The following is a 12725-nucleotide window of genomic DNA, read 5'->3' on the forward strand; positions in this document are numbered from 1 at the left end:
ACCAAAAACTAATGTCAAATTCAAATCATGTGTTATTTCCCCTTTCTTTGGCATTCTCTATTTCACATTATTAGCTACATTAAGTAATGTCAAAGTTTTCAAGTCCTATTTAGATAACTCAAAGGCTGTGTGCAGCACAAGTTGTTGTCAGACCTTCTGAAACAGTGCTGGTCATGCACTGTAAAGCAGCTTTGGCCTGTGAGGCTAGCTAAAAGAAGGTGTACTGGGTGGGCAAACTCTTTGCCGAATACGATTTATTTTAGCCTCACTGGCCACAGAAACTTGCAGAAAACTCGACTATATGTGGTCTGATTTTATTCCCTATGTGGTTTAAATTTTATTCCATTTATTCCCATTGGAACTGATCTTATTCCCTTAGTGGTGGAAAGTTTTGGAGTCTGGGCCCCTTTTGCCTTAAGGACTTTACATACAATTGCTGACCGTACCACCCCCCAGTAGTGGCATTCCTACTAAGCTAGCAAGGAAGAAATTGCTTGAACAATTTTCTGTTGCTTTATGGATGAACAATGCCAGAATGATCCTGTGGTATTGGACACTTCAGGGTGCTGATGTTGGTGAAAATCCCCTTTTCTGGTAGTATGTGTAGTCTGTAGTTGTATTAGTAGTTGTAGCTAGATAATGTATGTAACATGCATTGGGTTAAATTCACATAGTGCCATTTCATTTTTTTTCACTATTAAAAATTATCAAGTCCCGGGGAATTTTGTTTCTCAAACTTTGATTTCGCGTGTTCAGTTCTGACAGGGTGAATTCGGTAAAGTGAAGTACCAAGCATTGGCTACCATGTACATACTACAGTAGATCAGCAGCATATGAAACGTTTGTTGAAAGGGTATAATTTTATTGGCAAAAAATTCTAAAAATAGATGGGTTGGAAATCTCTACTTTAATTAAAGGCAGTGGTTACTGAACCAAAAGTCCGTTCAATAAATCGGACTCGCTATTGAACCGACAGTAAAACTTAGACAAAAAAGGGTCACTAAATGGAAAAAAAAAGCTGCAAAACTCACCCTGGTCTTGACCCCTGGACTACTGGAATTGTAAGCAGTGTCCTAACGACTGTGCTACCGCTGCCGCTACCCACTACATTTACTTTGATAAAGGTTCAAAGCTGAACCCGACCCTAACCCTAATGCTACTGTTTACGTCCCTTAAAGTCGAATGCTAGGGGAAACAAACGACTAGACGCGTCCCCTAAAGTAGAATCAGTGCTCGGGCAACTACTATACACGAAAATAAAAAACTTTTGGTTCAGTAACCACTTCCTTAATTAAAGACCAATCCTGTGCATTAGCTAGCTTAATGTAATCAGTGAAATAGATGCTTTTACCCTCATCGGTATAAATAAATTCAGTTCAAGATGAATTTCCCTATAGTGTACAAAGCTGTCGTCGAGTGTGGCAGTGCCCTCGCGTAGCTATAGCTAGCTAGCTAGCTATACACAAGCCCTACCAAGTTGGATCGGTTGTTCAGCGATGGCAGGATTGACAGCAATAAGCGGAATTGCATTATATTTTTGCTTCTTTGCACTATACTACTATCCTACTGCAGTGCGGGGATGCTCATGTATTCCCATATTGTTCACCTTGACTGACTTGCAATCAGCTTGCCGTGATTACAGGTTCGCTCGTAACGTGTTCACCGCACGCGTACGGGTTCGTGAAAGTCAGTGTCACTCAGCTGACTGTTCTTTCAAGCTATACAACTACACTTTTCAAGTTGTGAATGTGTTTAAAGGATATCGCCAGGTACGTATGTCACAGTTCATAATTATTTAGCTATATAGCTATAGGTCTACCAGCTACAGGACAGCCGAGAGGATTTAGGGGGCTCAGGACAAATTTAGAATGTGCGGCCCCTAGCTATAATAATTTTCAATAAAGAAAAACAGACTAAAGGACATTACAATAACAAGCTTAGCTAAGTAGCTAATAGACTACACCTAAAAGCAAACTAGCTACTAACTCAGTGATAAGCTTATTAGTTTTAGCATGCAAACCAAACTAGGAGAGCATGCCATCCAGGAAAATTAGACTTTCTGAGATTGAATATGAGTTTAGCTAACTAGCTACTAGACTACAAGCTACTAACTGATAAGCTTATTGACAGTTTTAGCATGCAAAACATGCAATAACCTAGGGGGTCTGGGGGAATGCCACCTCCCCAGGAAATTTTTATGTGAGTGTGATTTTACAAGAACAAGCTGACTACAACTAAAGGCAAACCACTAGCTCCTAATTGATAAGCTTATCGACAGATGCAAAGCATGCCAAGCCAGGGAGTCTGGGGGAATGCCCCCAGGAAATTTTGAATCTCTCTGAGATTAAATATGAGAGTGATATAATAATATTATTTATCATAATTTATTGGATTGTTGTACGTATTAGGCTGATTGCTGTATTAGTGCATCTCAAGTTTGAAGTTTACAGCAAGCTTCTGCCAAATACATACCACCTAGGAAATTTTTGTACCTTATGCCAGATTGGTTTTTAACAGTTACTATGACTGATTATGTGACCGAGTCTGACAAAATCAGTCTTATAGCCCGAAAATATACATGCTTACTTAATATTGTGTATCATGACACTGTTTATGTATATGCTATGATAGTTCTGTACGTAAGTAGTAAAAATTTTGCTTATAGTTATCATGCTCAAGGATTGAATTATCAAACCCCAAACGTTAAAATAGTGGGTGGGCTATAAAACTGATTTTTTCAGACCCGGCCACATATTTTCCTGACTGGTGCAATAGGGTGACTGTTTTATTAGAGTATCTCAATCTCACACTGTCTATATAGGGGCTTTATAAGACATATTGCGAGTAATGGTTTGCTGCCACTGCTACACTGGATTGCTATGGATCTCTTTGAGCTTGGATGGTATCTCTTATATTGAGGCTACCTAGGTCCAGTCATGGATTTTTCTCCTTTCTGCAACTTTTCAAACACACCTTATGTAACTAATGTCTTTGTATCTAAAGTCTTTGAGCAGGCTGTAGGACCAGGTGTCCTACAGACCTCCAGCACTTGTGCTGTAAAGCTTTAATAAATTTATACTGTAACAGTTCTACGTTGTTGTTACTGTTACGTTGTGCCTAGAGTCACGGTACTGTGACTGGAAATTTTGCTGCAGTAAAGTCACGCGTCCCTCACGGCGCAGTCACGCAGAATTCACACACTAGTTGTATGAAGGTACGTTTTTGTAGAGTTTGAGGCGAGCTAGGGTTGGCAGGAGTTTAGTGTTTCCCGAATATCGGTTCGACTTTAGGGCACGCGCCTAGTAATATGCCCCGAGCATTCAACCTTAGGGGACGCGCCTAGTAGTATGTCCCGAGCATTCTACTTTAGGGGATGCATATTGTACTTCAGAGTTAGGGTTAGGATTCGGGTTTAGTTTCGGGTTTAGTTTCTTTACTGGTGTTATTTTATATATAGGCTTCTTCGTGAATGACATATAAAGGTACAAACTAAGGGAGTAGGGTAGTTGGTACCACAGTGATGCAGTGGTCGGCACTGGGCTAGAGTATGGGATGTCCCGGGGTTCAAGCCTCGCTTTAGCCAAACTTTTTTTTTTCAAGTTGCTATTGTTCCGGCAGCCGGAAATATTTTGTCAGTGCTATTGTTCCGGCAGTCCACTAAATCTCTCCCTATCAAGCACACTAGGTGTATGCTATGCCCTGAGTATTCAACTTTGGGGCACACGTCTAGTAGGTTGCCCCGAGCATTCGACCCTAGGGAACGCGTCTAATAGGCCGCCCCGAGCATTCAACCTTAGGAAACACGCCTAGAAGGCTGCCCCGAGCTTTCAACCCCAGGGGATGCAAAAAGTAGCTCTAGTGTTAGGGTAGGGTCGGGTTCAACTTTAGTTTCTTCTTAACCTTCAATATATAGAAGTTACTCCACTCGGAGACATATAAGGTAGAAACTAAAGGAAATGGATAACTGGGAGTCACGTAGCGCAATGGTTAGGACTCTGGGCTCAGGCATGGGAGATCCTGGGTTCGATTCCCGCTCAAGGCATTTTGTATTTTTTTTTTTTTGTTTGAGGACCTTTTTTTGTCTAAGTTTTATTTTTATTCACGTGACTGCCGGAACAATATAGCAACAGCCTTTTTTTTCGTTTTCTTAGGTTTTTTGTCTAAGTTTTTTTTTGTTCACGTGATTTCCGTGATTCTAGGCACAGCCTTATTGTTATTATCTACTTTAACAGTTAGGCACTGGAGGGTGTACGTTTGTTTTATTGTAGCTATGTGTGGATAAGGATAAGTAGCTATGGGGCAGCCACTACTGTATGGGGTCACTGAGGGCCCCCCTGGAGCCCCTTCCAACGTGGGGACCAGGGCAAAATGTTCCAGTTGCCATCCCCCTCCCCCCGTCAGCGGCCCTGCTTGTATAGCTAGTCAGGACACTCCTATATGCTAGCTATACAACTAACTTGAAAGACATATAATGTATATAATTTGTTAATTAAGTAACTAGTCTAGTCGTTATATGGGTGACTAGTATTACTTTGGTGTTGTAAAGCCAAAAAAATCAATTTTTGGAAACATTTTATTGCCAATTTCAATACAACTGACTATAATTATCATAAACTCCATTAGCTATATCTCTTCCCATGTAGCTCCTGTATCAATCACTCCCTCATGGAACTTTGATCACATCCAGTCCTGATCACTACTTATCACGTCACTACGAATTCCACTTTTATTTCTCAGTCATTGTAGTTATTAAGTTAACTGTAACTAACGGTCAAGAGAGTAACGTAGTTTTGGGGTATTGGCACAGGATGTCAGTATTCTGTTTGTTCACATCATTGTAGAACCATTTGTCTGTCACACTGTCAGGAGGCTGAACTTGTAATTCTAAAAACTGAAACATAATAAAATAATATTATATGATTTATCAATAGTTAAAGGCACTATCTGTGGCTAGCTCTGACATTGTAGGAATTTGGTAGCTAACCAAGTTGTGATGCATGTACAAGTGTGCAAACATGTGCCATTGAAGAGATATAATATTGTCTATACCAAAACAGCAAAGTTGTGAAAAGTGTGTGGCTTTCAAAAAGCCAGGTGTGCTGTTTTAGCACACTTGTTTTTTTGTGACAGATAAAGGTGTTGTGCAATGACGTGAACTATATATGTAAATTAGACAAATGGAATACTGGAATCCTGCAAAACTACAATACTTATAATTATACAGCACTTAACCTAAAAAATAGCTAATGCAAACTTAACTCACAAATATTTAGAATGGCTAAGAAATAAAAATGGAATTAATGTGATAATTGGATAAGTTGTGATCAGGACTGGATGTAATCAAAGTTCCATGAAGAGGTTGATACAGGAGCTACATGGGCAGAGACAGTGGAGTTTACGACAGTCAGTCGGACTGAAATTGGCAGTAAAGGAAAATGATTTTTGATGGTAACTGTAGATAATCCATTTTGAAGAATTCCACACTCTACATATTTGGTTAAAATACCGTAGAAGTGTCTAGCATCATTGCTACTGCTTCCATCTTCTGCGGTGCTTTATATGATTATATTGATGATTAATATTAAATTATTTAGTACATATATGGTGTATTTTGTACCAATCACATAGCTAGTGATCTACTTTGCCATACATTAGTCCTAACAGTAGGAGTGTAAGTAATCACAAATTGCATGGTTGTAAAGTAGCCAATAAAATAACAGAATTTCACAAGCCTTTTAAGTACAATAACAAACTATGTAATAGTTAGCCAATAGTGCTTCAAAATGATGCAATCACCTGTTAGAAGTTAATGGCCGCACAGAACTGGATAGATGTGTACTACAAAAGATGAAGGGTGACCACTATGTGATTGGTAGACAATCGCACACATTTTTGTGCAATTATGTACTTTTAACAGCCAAAATTGCACTCAGATGTGTGTGTGTGTGTGTGTGAGTGTGTGCGTGCGTGCGTGCGTGCGTGCGTGCGTGCGTGTGTGTGTGATTATCTATACTAATAGTTTTACTTTACATTACGTGTACTTTTGTACTTGTATGTATGCTCTGGCATGGAAGGATAACTTTTAGCTTAATGCAAGAACTTAAATAAAAACTGTATATCAGAGATGGTTTGGGCTATTCTGACCAAAAATATCACTCTAAAACCAGTCTCACAGTAGCTATGTAACCAGTCTCACAGTAGCTATCCGCGTGTTTATACTACAGATCGCTCTGGATGAGATCGCTTCATTGCGATCCAGATCGATTTGTGAGCCCCGTTTATACTATGAAAGTGAGCTAGCTCCAATCTGTAAAAAAACCTAAACCCACAATCATAATTTGCATCGAAGTAAAGGTTGTTGAGAGTTAAAAAGGATTTGTGCTCTCTGAATCGCCAGGTTAGTAAGCATGATAAAGTCTAAAGTGTTGGCTTCGATGTTGGCGACTACTCTCAACTCCGTGTAGTTAGTTAACTATTGATTCGCACGCGTACATGTTTGCTTTGAGCCCTTGTGTTGTTCTTGAAGCTTTGTTTCCTTATCGTCGCCTAAATACTTTGCTGTTGCTTCATTTCATCATTACAGTCGCCATTTTAGCTGTAACTGTCCGTACTTTTATTCCGTTTATTAGAGTTAAATCGAACTGCAAGGTCACAACTGTTTACACGCAGATGTCAGTCGAATTGAATCGAACTGGACCACCTCAGGTAGGTAGCCCCATTCGAATTTGCATGGCTCGATTCGGCATGTGTTTACACTGAAGCGCTAATCGGCCCGGATCGAATTTCCCCACAATAGCTCGAATTCTACGTCTAGTGTAAACACGCTGTGTGTAACCAGTCTCACAGTAGCTATGTAACCAGTCTCACAGTAGCTATGTAACCAGTCTCACAGTAGCTATGTAACCAGTCTCCCAGTAGCTATGTAACCAGTCTCACAGTAGCTATGTTTACAGTACGTTGTGAGGTATAAGGCCTTCAGAGGAATCCAAGAAGTGTAGTTATGAGATGCAATTAACAGCCACAACAATTAAATTAAATGTATGAGAAATATCGGAAACTGTGCAAAATATTACATACACTTTGAGACTAGGATGTATGAATTATTTGGGTTGTTAGAGACTGTTTGAAAAGACAGTAAAGGTTATAATTGTGTTTGTTATTATTGTATGAGAAGACCATCCAGCACTATATTTTGAGAAAAGTCAAGTGTGCTTTAGTTGCCAAGAAGTTTTAGGTCAAATGCAAAATTCACCTTACCAGTTGCAGTTAACTAAGACACTTCAAAGCCACAACACTCTGCAGACAGTATGGATATATAATGCTGTAGTGTCCACTAGAGTATATCTGCAGGTATAGCAACCTGCAGATATTGTTCACTACTTTTAAGCTTCCTTGTTTCACTACTTATAAGCTATACCCCTGTTTCACATGCACCGTATTTTTCCTTTGATCTCTTGAAATTGCTAATTTTTCCTTCTACATGCAGCCTGTACTTGTTAGCAAACTGTTTACATAATAGTATGCATCTAGAAATAGCTGTAAATGCTGCACTAACTACCATATTATGTTACTGTAATTTTCAAGGTCAGCTATTAGGAAATAGTCAGAACAACATTATATGCACAATTTGATTTTGTACTAACAATCATGCTCTGGGAAATTACTTTCCAATGCACTTTCCTTACAGTGGGTGTTATAAAGGGGCTGCTAGTTATGTTTTACAGATATTGTTCAATTGATTTTCAATTTATGATTAGCTATTACACTCCATATGTGCTTGAGATTAAGCTTGCAACACTTTAAGTTCTTTCCGCCATCTATCAGAATAGATGCATATAATTCTCTTTGTAAAAATTCAGCTTTTACCCATATATAAGCATACCTCAAGGGACTAACTGTATGTTACAGGTTGGTGATGTATTTACTGATCGCGGTCCTGATACGCTGTCATCATGTGGAGATCCTTCAAATATTCTCAAAGTTGGAATTACCTATCTTGTTGGCATTGGAGGGCCTTGTTCAAAAATTAGAGAGTACAGCCCTTATAACAGTGTATCAGCTGAAGTTATTATAGCAATAGCTGATGGCTGTAGCAGTTGTCCATATGTTACTGTTCGCTTTAACAAGGCAACGTACAGTGCTGATGAGAGTAGTGGAGTGGTATCACCCGAATTAATCCTTAGTCACCCATTATTAACTGATATTACTGTACAAGTTAGAAGCAAAGACATTAGTGCAACTGGTGAGTTATGTGTATCTGTTTGACAAATATTTTCCAACATTTAAAATTAATAATAGGACGAGTGGACTACATTTCTGGACCATACCATGTCATATTCCCAGCAAGATCTACCAAAGCTTCTTTTGACATTGTTCTATTAGATGATAACAAGCATGAAGACAATGAAACTTTCATGTTGACAATATCAGAAGACTCACTGCCCACCTGTGCTTTCATCAGTGAGTACTTTGGACATGTGGAGTCAACAATAACCATAGTAGATGATGATGATGATCGTGAGTTTTTAGAATACACCATGTATGAAGGGTAATCTGTGTACCGTGCGTTTATATTGTATTTGAATTATATATGTGATCGGATCTGTGAAAAGGAGTCTTATAGCCTTTCCAATTGTGCATATTTGACAACACATATCTTGACTTTTGAATATGGTACTACCCTGAAATTTGATCACAATATATCCTAACATACAACTATTGTTTGTTATATTCTGAAGGTGATAACGTAAATTTAGTCAAAGTTGGGATTTGGAAAGACTACATATAAGACCCTTTTCGCATATCCAGTCACATATTGTACTAGACCATATGCATAAAACTTTGAATCACATGAGTTGAACCATAATAGTGCATGCAAGCCACTGCGTGTTTATTAAACACCAATTTCATACTGTAGGGTAGCTAAACTGGTGCAGTTTTATTTCACAGTAAATAGATACGTAGTTGTGTTGTGATGAGCATTTACATAAAGCTTCATTTATTATATTTGACCCAATCTGAAAAAAGTGGTCTTATATCCTTTTCAATTACATGTACTTGGCAACATCTAACTTGACTTGTGAATGTGGTATCACCCTGAACTTTAGTCCCCTTATACCCTAACATAACACTATGGCTTGGTGTAATATGAAGGTGATAGGTTGAAAACAAGAGGAGTTATGGTTAGTCAAACTTGACAATTTGGAAAGGCTAAAAGACCCCTTTTCACAGACCGGGTCACATATACGTAGTTAATATTGTACCAATTGATGCTTAATTGACATAGCGTTTCTATTTTAGTTGCCATAATAAGCTTTTCCTTTCCAAAATATATTGTACAAGAAAATGCTGGAAAAGTACAACTTGTGTTAGTGCTAAGTAGGCCAGTTTCTACTACTATCAGAGTGAGGGTTAATACTTATGATGGAACAGCAACAGGTAGATAGATGATTATATTGTTTAAGTTCGACTCATTTGACTTCTTTACAGGAAATGGTGTGGATTACATTTCAGGACCATATTGGGTTGTATTTTCTCCTGGTGTGACTAGAGTACCATTTGTAGTCATGATCAGTGATGACTATGTGCCAGAACGCAAAGAGTATTTTCGACTTTACATCAAAAAGTATTCTCTTCCTAGTGGAGTTACACTTGGTAGACGTAGCAGGGCTATTGTGATTATAGTCAATTAAAGATCAACTTGTGTTTTTCTTTGACAAGACAAACTGTACAGATGTAGCATATTTTTTTCTCATTATACTACTATACATAATGTGAAACAAGTGTAGCAATGACTGGATCTGTCAGTGGTTATAGCCCTTTCCAAATTTCCAGGTTAGAGGAGTCATAACTCGTTATGTGTTTAAAGCCACTCCAAATGAGAATATAGTTTCTTTTCTGTGCTTTTTTTAAAATTTAGTGAGGGAGGAAGACTTATTATCATTATTTATTATTACATCAATAGCTTTTGAGCCACAAAACTAATTATGAAATGGAAGTTGAAAAACCTACTGCAGCTCAGTTTTATATGCATTGTTAATCTCTTCTTTAATTTGATATTAAGATTCACATACTCTAGTTGCACTACACCATCACTCTATGAATGTATTGGACCAGAGCAGCTACACATAATGCTTCAAACTGAGCAGTTGAATATAGTGGTGGTAGCTTTTCTGCCGGGTCTACATAGACTGATATACATACAAATACAATCTCTACAACTAACTTGACCAAGAAAAATAAATTTATCTTGATCAAGAGGGCTTTGAAAAGCTTGCAAAAAGAGCCAGGGAATGACTGGATATTGGCCGACACATTTCTTGAGCTTGTGAATTTTTGCTTATTATACTCAGTTAGGCTTCACATAATCTTATAGAAGCTTTCATTTTGTGCATCATTCATTCTTTCAGTGTAATACTAAGGGGCTTTGATGCACATGTCTAGCTCTGAGCAGTTCACTATGAGGAAAGTTTACTGCTATAAACTCCAAGTAATCCATTATGGTACCAGCTATGGAATATTTACATATACTGTATCACATACTCTGACGTATGTATCATTATTGGATGACTTCTCCAAGGAATGGCTGCACATGCAGTGTTATCACTACAGTAACTTTCAGAGCATCAAAATCCTTCCTACAGATCATCGTCATAGTACTGAGATGTCTCCCATGTCATAATTTTGAAAGCATTTGCTAAAACTTTTGACAGTCTTTATTGATGATGATCACATGTTCTCACGTAGTTTTTCACATAGCGAATTACTAGTAAATTTAGAAGCTCTACGTATATTCACAGATCATACAACAATAGGTAGTGGCTCAACTGTTCATATTTCATCAACAGTGGGTAAACAATCCCAAAAAAAATTAGCATTATAACTAACTCAGTGTTAAAGCAGTATTTAAGGCTTTTTAATGTCTGGCTAATATAAAACCAAAACCTTTTCTAATTGCCACTTGAGTACTTGCTATAGCTACTTAACTAATGTTATAACTGCACATGCATGTAGAGACTGATATTCCATTATCTAGCTGCAGTATTGCTAAACTTACAAGTGTACCTAGAAATTCCTCAACTTTCCACTTTTCATCAGCTTTTGCAAAAATTTAATGACCAATCAGTTACAAGGCTTCTTAGAGCTATTTTTCTTAGATCCATAGATGTGGCACCATTGTCAAGAAAAATAATTATCTTCTCATAATAAAATATTGTAATAATGACTATTTAATGAGGGTGCTCAGACATGATGCGGGCAAGGACAGGAAACTACATTCTCATTTGGAGTGGCCTAATCTATTGTCTTAAAATTACATCCAGAAATAGAGGAGTGTAAAGTGACTACATTTCAGGTTGGTACCATACTCACAAGTCAAGTTATGGATTACCAAGTACATGCAATTGGAAAGGCTATAAGACCCCTTTTCACAAATCCAGTCACATTTTATTTGTACTCTTGCTATTGCATTGTATGCACATATTCACAGATGGTTCTAGGACTTTGTGTACAAGAGCTCATGCCATAGAGTACTAGTGCACTGCACTCCAAGAATAGTTTCTGCATGGTTGGTATGCAGTGTAGTAAGAAAGATTGCCTTGCATTTTCCTGTTATCCTCTACTGCAGTAGCCATAGTGCTGAGCGGTTTAGATATTATATTTTTATGAATGGTACGGTCCGGTATTGCCAACTTGATATTGTGGTATAACAATTCCTTAGTTTGATGCTGTTGAGACCAGTAGTTCTAGATTTAGATACAGAAGTATTCGGTAAAACCCAAAATATTCCAAACTATTTTGCTAATGACAAATTATGTTGGAAAACCCAATTCCAATACATTTATGGCAGTGCATATCCACTCATATGTACTGTGAGTATACTTCCTCATACGGTCATTAAAATTTCAGCTATATACTAAAAGGCTTGTTTTAGAATCCATGGTATTTAGCTACAGTAGTCAAAAAATTAGATGGTACTAAGAACAGATACCGTGGTTTGACTAAAATATTGTCATATTGCTCAGCACTAGCAGAAGGATCACTCTCATGCACCAGTGATGCTAGGTCGATTTCCTAGAATTAAGCCACAGTAGTTAGTCATTTCATAGGGCATGCAGACAAGGAATCTTATGTACAACCATACTTTAGTTTCTTTTTCCACCATCCACCATGTAAAAGCATTTTGACTGTAAAAAAATACTGCATCTATGAAAAAAAGTAATTACAGTAGCCATTGTTATATGCCACTTGATGACTGACTTTTTATAACATCAAGTGCCACCAGAATCTTATTTTGTAGTCAGTACCACAAACAAATTTAAAATAAGTATACATACTATATATATAGTGTAGCAAAATAGTACTTAAATGTGGACTTACTGTACGTATGTTTCACCATGACACATAAAAACATCATAAAATTACTCCAATTACAAACTGTTGGAGCAGGCCAAGTCAATAGCTGGATCTTGTAAATTACACCTGTGATGGCTTGATCTTGATCCTCTTATACACATCACTGCAGAACGAAGTAATCAATAAGAAAGTTTACATCAGATCCAAAACAGTGTCTGACTATAAGGATGACCACGTTTCTCAGATATCAGTGTTGCAAGCCTTTTGTAGACAACAGTACAACAGTTGCAGCTGGACCAATCCCACCAGAGCAGGAAATCACCAAAGGAGAGAAGGTGCCCCTCTTTACTTCATGTAGTAACTCATCATAC

At 37.8% G+C, this 12725-nt stretch overlaps 1 protein-coding gene across 1 annotated transcript; it reads left to right on the top strand.

Annotated features, from left to right (window-relative positions):
* The first annotated feature begins 1424 nt into the window (after positions 1 to 1424).
* On the top strand, positions 1425 to 9757 carry LOC136243222 (sodium/calcium exchanger 1-like). Its single transcript, XM_066034740.1, has 5 exons — positions 1425 to 1769; positions 7909 to 8242; positions 8299 to 8517; positions 9301 to 9438; positions 9490 to 9757. The coding sequence occupies exons 1-5, from the start codon at positions 1497 to 1499 to the stop codon at positions 9690 to 9692; spliced, it is 1167 nt and encodes a 388-aa protein (XP_065890812.1). The 5' UTR covers positions 1425 to 1496; the 3' UTR covers positions 9693 to 9757.
* Positions 9758 to 12725: the final 2968 nt, after the last annotated feature.

The sequence above is a fragment of the Dysidea avara genome, chromosome 2 (assembly GCF_963678975.1).
Source record: "Dysidea avara chromosome 2, odDysAvar1.4, whole genome shotgun sequence".
In the NCBI taxonomy this organism is placed as follows: domain Eukaryota; kingdom Metazoa; phylum Porifera; class Demospongiae; order Dictyoceratida; family Dysideidae; genus Dysidea; species Dysidea avara.